Source organism: Sus scrofa, chromosome 4 (genome assembly GCF_054392235.1).
Source record: "Sus scrofa isolate SSC_HxYL_T2T_F1_AM1 chromosome 4, Sscrofa_HxYL_maternal_Yorkshire_Landrace_v2.0, whole genome shotgun sequence".
Classification (NCBI taxonomy): Eukaryota; Metazoa; Chordata; class Mammalia; order Artiodactyla; family Suidae; genus Sus; species Sus scrofa.
This window is the reverse complement of record NC_139386.1, coordinates 28,498,775-28,507,335: the sequence shown is the minus strand read 5'-3', so window position 1 is coordinate 28,507,335 and position 8,561 is coordinate 28,498,775. Positions and strand designations below refer to the sequence as shown.

The window sequence follows — 8,561 nt, the reverse complement described above, 5'->3', positions numbered from 1 at the left end:
GATAGGGGTTGTTAATTTGTAAGTACAGATGATTTGGAAGGAGAAGCAGATACTCAAGGAGCCCTCAATGGTTCAGAGAGTAGAATTCACTCATGATACAGATCTTCACTTTCATCCCATTGTTACCTAGCCTTGAGCATGGTTTTGATACCCCCATGGTCCTGTCTACTCAAAATCTATTCTTCCATTGGCATCTTCTAATAAAAGAATATCTAAACTTCTTAAAATAGAGAATCAACCTATTCACCATATAGGGAATTAAGTTAGAGCTGTTTTTCATAGTCAGTCTAAAACAAGAGAGGACAAACATTAGCACTTGGTGTATTCAATTAGTGCCTGGAGAAGAAAGACATACTCTCTGAGATCCTATTAAAAAGTATAAAGATTTGCCCATGGGCTACCTTAGAGAACTAAAAATCATACAATCATGCCAAAAAAAATTTTTTTAATAAAAAATTTAAAAAGAAGAGTACGGGGGAGTTCCCGTTGTGGTGCAGCGGAAACAAATCCAACTTAGTATCCATGAGGATATGGGTTCAATTCCTGGCCTCACTCAGTGGGTCAGGGATCCGGCATTGCCATGAGCTGTGGTGTAGGTTGCAGACACAGCTCAGATCCTGGGTTGCTGTGGCTGTGGCGTAGGCCAGTGGCTGCAGCCTTGATTCGACCCCTAGCCTGGGAACTTTCATATGTCATGGGTGCGGCCTAAAAAGCAATCAATCAATCAATCAATTTTTTAAAAATCATGCTGAAGTACATTTTTCAAAAAAAAAAAAGATGGTATATAAAGTTTTGTTTCTGAGGTGTGGTACCCAAGTGGCCCTCATTTAGATTTCCAGTGAAGAGTTTTCCACCCAGAAATAAACTGACATAAAACACTGCTGGGTGGGTCATGTGGTGGGTGAGGAGGGGAGTGGCATCCAGAGCAATCAGAGAGATTCTAGTAAGTGATGCAGAGCCAGAGCTGAAAAACAAAGTTCACAGATCATATGTAGGTTTAAATTGATTGTTCTTAGCTCAAACAGGTTTTTTGAAAATAATCTTTATGAGTCTCAGAAGATTGCAACTGAAATGGTTTAAAATCAATTTTAACTCATTTTCCATTCATATAATATGAGAGGAGGGAGCCAGTTTCACTGGCTCACTGGAGAAAGAGTCTGAGGATTTTCATAGTAGAGAAAGAAGTTGATTTCAGCTTCTTTTTTCAGACAGATATTTCAGGTTCAAGGGCTGTGTCTGGATTGAGAAGGATTTGCTATCCCCAAAGTCCTATCAAACAGGGAGTGCAGGGCTGCTCAGATACTGGAGTTCCTATAGAACTTTAGATTATAAATAACTATAAGACCAGCTGCTTCTGGACCCCTTGCTTGTGATTTCAGCATTCCAGATTGAGAACTGTATCATTAGCACATTTAAAAGTAAATCCTTCAAGGGAAGAAGATTATGAATCAGCGAGGACTGACTGGCATTTGTGAGTGTGAGTAAGTGTGTGTGGTATTGTGTGTGTGTGAGAGAGAGAGAGAGGAGGGGGGGAGACATAGCGAGCATGTTCTCATTAGGGGACGATCTATGATTTGACAGCCTCTCTGCTGCTGCTCCTGCTGCTGCTTCTGCTGCGGCTGTATGGTCTGTCATCAGTTGGAAAGGGCTGTGAGGGTTTAGCGGAACCGCAGTTCTGAAGACGGAGCACTGCTAAGTGGTCTCCCAGTCAAACAAAGTAGAGGAGGTTTTCTGCAGGATTGGAAACTCTCACTTATTCATTTGCCTGGAAAAGCAGGCAGCACTACAGAGGAAAAGGTAAGAAAAGAAATTGTTCTCTGTTGGGTCTGTAAGCAGGGGGCATGGGGAGATGTAGGTTCAAAGGCTTGCTGTTTTGTAGCAGGGGGATCTCACCCTTTGAGAGGAAAGGAGGCAGATGCTAATTTTCTGTCAAGCTTGATCATTGAGCCTCTTGGCTCCCCCCCGCCCCCGCTGTCCCCTGCAACCCCTGGTATCTTTTTCTTCTTTATTGTACTTTTCCCAAGCATCTGAGAGATTTCTTTGTATTTATTTTTCAGATAGCAGATATTGTTTAGGTTTTTTCCATTGAGCACTCTCAAAACAGGGAGCATTTTCTGTGTCTTTTTTCTTGAGCATTTTTCTCCTGTAAGAGGAAACCGGTCCTTTTTATGGTAAGGTGGTCAAAACAGGTACTCCATCCTACACTAGAGTTTCAATAAATGGAGTTTTCAGGAGTACCTATGAACCCAATTACTGCAGATAAATGGGATATGAAAAGAGAGGATGTGAGAGTTACCTGTGACTTGATCTGAAACGGTGACTCTGTGAATGAATCTGGACTATAACTCTTCACAGGGGGAGAGAACCACTGCGATAAAGGCAGGGCGCTGGGAAGATGTGTTGAAAAGGGTTTCAGAGAAACCTCAAGCCACTAAAGATGGAAAACGAGACAGTAAGTGAACTGAACCAAACACAGCTTCAGCCTCGGGCAGTGGTGACCCTAGAATACCAAGTGGTCACCATCTTACTCGTGCTCATTATTTGTGGTCTGGGCATCGTGGGCAACATCATGGTAGTCCTGGTGGTCCTGAGAACCAAGCACATGAGGACCCCTACAAACTGCTACCTGGTGAGTCTAGCAGTAGCTGATCTCATGGTCCTGGTGGCCGCAGGCCTCCCCAACATAACGGACAGTATCTACGGTTCCTGGGTCTATGGCTATGTGGGATGCCTCTGCATCACTTACCTCCAGTACTTGGGCATTAATGCCTCCTCTTGTTCAATCACAGCCTTTACTGTTGAGAGGTACATAGCAATCTGTCACCCCATCAAAGCCCAGTTTCTCTGCACATTTTCCAGAGCCAAAAAGATCATCATCTTTGTCTGGGCTTTCACATCCATTTACTGTATGCTCTGGTTCTTCTTACTGGATCTCAATATTAGCACCTATAAAGATGCTATTGTGGTGTCCTGTGGCTACAAGATCTCCAGGAATTACTATTCACCTATTTACCTAATGGACTTTGGTGTCTTTTATGTTGTGCCAATGATCCTGGCCACGGTCCTCTATGGATTCATAGCTAGGATCCTCTTCTTGAATCCCATTCCTTCAGATCCTAAAGAAAATTCTAGAACATGGAAAAATGATTCAACCCATCAGAACAAGAATTCGAATTCAAAGACCTCTAATAGATATTTCAACAGCACAGTATCTTCAAGGAAGCAGGTAAGCAAATCTGAACCTCTAAGTCCACCAAGTAGGTATGGGAGAGATGGGATCCCTTATGACATGGGATCAACTTTGCCCTCCTTAGCTGATGGCAAAACCAGAATATAATCATGCAGATATTTCACAGTGTAAGCTTCTGCTTTACATATTAAATCCATCTCTAAAACAACTGAAGATCTAAAAATAGTTGGGAAACTTGATGGTACATCTGCAGGCACCAGTTCCAATGCCATTAAGGAATAAGGAAATACAAAAAGAGACCCGAGAATTCCACCTTTAAATGTTTGTGCCTCTCTGAGAAAAGTTCTGAAAATATTTAGACCATTTCTGGCTTCCATAGGGAACAGCTGAGTATTTTTAAGAATTCTATTGTCTGACAAAGATTTGACAAGATAGTTTGAGAAAAGATGAGTCAAAACAATAGTGAGAGTGAGAGAAGTTCCTGGGCTTTTTTTCTTTCCTTCTTTCTTTCTTTCTTTTTTTAATTTTAGTGGAGAAAGATTCTATCACCTTCTCCTCCAGGTCCCTGCAAACTGCCCCAGCCTGCAGAAGCTCAAAATATACTCTACTCAGGAAACATTCTAATAAAAAGGCTAACACCAAGCTCAATCTGTTACAAAGAATGATTGAATTTTTTAAATATTTGCTTTTCCTGCTAAGAATACCTAAAAATCTCTTTATGTCTCTGATCTCCTGAATGCCCAGGTGGTTGCAGTTGAATAGTGGTTTTACATGAATGAAGTGCAACTTTGTTTCAGTAGATAGGGTTCATAAGACAATATAGGAATAAAAGTACTTTTCTATCACATGCACATTTATCTATATTTACGTAATTGTTTTAAGTTATCTATGATCTTAGCTTTCCGTCCCTTTTCCTTCTTTGTTGAACAGAATAAACAAAGGATAAACATCCTCAGAGCTGAAAAGAAAAACTTGGAATCAACAATACTGGCTCTTTGGGCTGAATTTTCTCCTTTTTTTTTTTTTTCTTTTTTTAAATCCTGCAGGAATATAGTTCTTCCTATGTGCATAGATACAAACTAAGTGTAATTTTTAAAATATGCACATGAATCATCCATACTGTCACTCCCTAAACTCGAGATTAGTTGAAATATGAAAAATGTAATCAGACATTGGGCACACAGTGAAATAAGTTACTAATTAATGTGTTTTAGACATGCATAAAATGAATAATGAACTATCACTGAAAAGAAATGTATACATTTTAAATGATACCATGATACTTGATTTATATAATATTTATTATTAAAGATGCCTAGATGATAGAAAGGAAAGACCCGAGCAACTCTTGCCAGCTCTTAGATTTCTGTCCTTTGGGTCTAGCAGTGATACCTAATACAAGGCACATTTGGCCATCTATTACCTAAAACTTAATTAAGGGAGATTTAGAGAGATTTGTTGGCCATCTGCCAAGACAAACATTAACAAATACAATAAGAGAGTAAAGAATATGTACATCTCAATTAGAGACTAAACATGGGTTAATGTCTGCAGCAAAGAAGGTCAGAGAGTAAATTCATTCATTGGACTCTAATTTATATTCTTGTTATGAATTCTAAAAAATTGTTTGTCTGGTCTAATGTCTTCCCTTTCAATTACTGTCATTAGTACCTATCAGCATTACTAATGTGCTTTAAATTGCTAATTGTGTTACACATTCACACTCTTATTTGAAAGCTGTTACAATTAGGCTGTCCTTATAGAGGCTGAGAAGCAAAAGAAAAAGGCAAGGATTTGACTCCAAACAACTTGGGATTTAAAACGCCAGGGTTCTCATCAAGTTTGGATGTATGACATCGCATAAGCAGAATTCTCTGAGCCTCAGTTTCCTCATCTTTAAGGATGAGGATAAATAGCAACAAGGGCTGGCATGAGGGTTCAATGAAATATCTTATAAAAGACATCTAAAATGGAGCATTGGTACACCTGAGTGTTTAGCCTCTGAATATATGTATATTTTTTTGTCTTTGCCACACATGCAGCATATGGAGGTTCCCAGGCTAAGGGTCGAATCAGAGCTTTAGCTGCTGGCCTACACCACAGCTACAGCAATGCAGGATCCAAGCCGCACTGCGAACTACACCACAGCTCACAGCAAGGCCAGATCCTTATCCCACTGAGTGGGGCCAGGGATCGAACCTGCATTCTCATGGATACTAGTTGGGTTTGTTAACCTCTGAGCCACAACAAGAACTCCTTTCTGAGTATTTTAATCTGTTGGTAACTGTAAGGGAAATAGAGATTTATCCTTTAAAATATACATTCACCATTTAAACAGAACATTTATTGAACAGGTGTGTATATGATATAGTAACAGGTGTGTATATGATATAGGAACTTTTTAATAATTAGGCATTTGGAGTTATATTCAGAGCATTTGGAGTTGTCACAATAACATCACTGTCACTTAGCATCAGGAGCTGGGGATGCCAGATGTCCTGAAATGTACTAGACAGTCCTGCACAATGAAGTGCCCTATTACAAATATCAATAACACCCTCCTTATGGAACAAGGGATGCCATTATAAATCAATAGAAGTGCACTGAAGTAATATGCCTGTAATTCAGTCTTGATTATAGATATGATGGGAGTTCTGAGAAAAGAAAGGAATCTATTGAGCTAGAGGGATCAGAGGAGCCTTCATGAAAGAGGTAGAATTTGAGAAGGTTCTGGAAGGATGAAGGATAATTTGGAAACTAAAAGTCAAGAGGGATAGCACTTTACACAGAAAGGACACAGCTGGGATGAGAATGGTATAGATTTAGACAGGGGATCAGACTGCAATGTGTAGGGGGGATTTTTATTGTATGTAGTGATTTGGTTGATGAAAATGAATGATGTATTTGGGGAAACAGCAAAAAGTAAGATTGGATTGATCATGTGTGTGTGTGAGAGAGAGAGAGAGAATAAGAGAGAGGGCTATGGAGGATCCCAGGTATCAGGGAAAGGAGTTTGAACTTAGTACAAGGGCAGCAAGAATGTGAGTGGTGATCAGGGGGCATCGATGAGGAAAGTGATGTTTGGGGATGATGAATCTGACAGCTGTGGACATGGGAGATTTGGAAGCTGAGAGACTGGTGGCAGAGGGACCACTTTGAAAGTTGTTGGTAGTAATTCAGGCATGAAGTAGCAAGCCTCTATCAGGAGAATTTAAAGTAAGGTGTGAACCAGAGAGATGTTTCAAAGAAAGAGAGGGTGTTAGGTGAACATGTCAGATACAGAGGCTGAAGAGAGGACAATTCAGTGTGGCATCAGGCTTCTGAGTCTGGAAGAACATTAGTGCCCCAATGAATGAATGAGAGCCAGGAAGGGGAGTCAGTTTTGTCCAAAATCAATGACCCCTGGATCTGGCTTTTTCCTCTTCTGAAATGGTTCTTTTTTTAAATTTTCAAAAGGTTCTAACTTCCACCTCCTATAACCCAAGAACTTTTATTCTAATATTTTCTTTGCATGTTTTTCTTTCAGGCAAGTTTAATTTACATTTTAATAAATAGTCTGTTTCAACCAGGTCTTTCTAACCAAGTTATTAAAGTCAAATGTGCATAGCCTAAGAGAACTACATTTTAAGAGGAAATAAAAGAGTATTTATATGGAAGGAAAAATGTGAGGTTTCTGGTTGTTGATTTGTTTGCTTTTAACTATTTTCTCCTCTGCAGAAAATCCCAGCAAGAATCTTTTTTTCTTCCTATTATTCAGATTCAGTTATATTTTAGGAAACTAGCTAAATATTTGGTAAATTCATTGAAACAAATTAGTCTGAATAATTGTGGAGACAAAAGCGTTATCTGACTGACTAAATCTTTTGCTTCACAATTGGTTGTTTTGATATTGAGGAGACATAGTTTAAATTATCATGTTTGTCACATTTCAGCACCAGCTATACCTTGCCAAAAGATCACGCTCAGTTTAGTCAATTCAGGTTTTCAGTACTGTGTAGATAAAATGCCTTTATCACTGACTGTATATTTCAAAGGAATTGACTGGATCTTTTGGTATTTTGAAGACAGAAATACTTTGGTAAAGGTTTACACTATGGACAAACACATTCAATTCAAATATTTGCTTTCCACATGATTCAGGGGTGTGTGGAATATTTTATAGATCTGGCTACCAGTTTCATTTTCAGTCGAGTCACTCTAACGCACTTTTTTTTTTTTTTAACCAGTATACCTGGTGGCGCAACTGTGTAACATAGTCCAAGTAGAAACTCCAAGAGTTTATGGCCAAATTTTCATTTTGTGTTTTATTTGACTAAACAAGCCTTTAAAATACCAGTTTTGGTTTCCATAAATTTCTTAAAAGCAAGCCTTCAGCCTTACCAGAGGAATGGTGGTAGCCCGAGGACCAAAGCAGCTTTCCTTTGAAAGCAATACACGCCTTTTGTTTATTGCTGTTGTTGCCACTATTGCTGATGATAGTAGAAAAGCAATCGTGTGTATTATAGCAAACACAGAAAATTAGGAATAAGAAAAAGTCGTCCTTCACCCCATCTCTCAAAACCACAACTTACTAGCATTTAGTTGTATATTTCATGTTTCACTTGATCTTTATAGTCAAAAGATAGACATATAGTGTTATATGCTGCTTTTATACAAAATGTTGAAATTAATATTCTCAAAAATAGCACAGAGTGAAAGAAAATGGATAACATCATGATTCAGTTTTCTCAGCCTCAGTTTGCTCAGTAATAAAATGGGAATAACAACTCCTCCATAGAGTTATTCAAATCAAATGAGAAGCATCAGACAAAATTCATGTTTCTGTCTCTCCTCACACCTGTACCTTGAGCTGCCCTTGCTCACTTCCGTCTTTGTCAGTGCCCTCTGCTTCCTGAACCCCACCCCCACCCCCAGGAGCCTCCTGACTCTGCCTCTCTCTTAAGCAATCTTTAGTAGAAGGATGTGCTCATGGAAAATGAAGTCCTCGGATAAAGAAAGGGCTTAAATGTGTCTTTCCTCTTTTCCTGCCTCTCTTCAACTCCTGCTTCCGGTGTTATTTACTTTTTAAAGAAGAAATCTAACAAGGAAAAGCATGTAAGACACAAAGGAAAGGAGTCATCATGGTGGGATATCAGGCTCTAGGACTGACTTTTGGAAACGTTAAGTCCCTTAAGCTGTATGGGTAGCTCAATCGATGATTAACCTTCAAAGGCAAATTAATGATATTAAACTTTAGGATTAGGCCTAAATCAGAGGCTTCTGTAGTTTAATGGGACTCTTTTCACAGTGTTTTCACAGGTTCGCCCTTCATTTTTCATTGTTTTATTTTATTCATCTGGGTTAAGCTATATCCTTAATAGTGTAAAGATCT

The 8,561-nt window shown here is 39.1% G+C and overlaps 1 protein-coding gene across 1 annotated transcript; it reads left to right on the top strand.

Annotated features, from left to right (window-relative positions):
- The first annotated feature begins 2,437 nt into the window (after positions 1 to 2,437).
- Positions 2,438 to 3,832, top strand: TRHR (thyrotropin releasing hormone receptor). The gene is given in 1 exon segment (NM_001177488.1): positions 2,438 to 3,832. A coding segment is annotated over 1 exon segment (900 nt). The 3' UTR covers positions 3,338 to 3,832.
- The last annotated feature ends 4,729 nt before the right edge of the window (positions 3,833 to 8,561 follow it).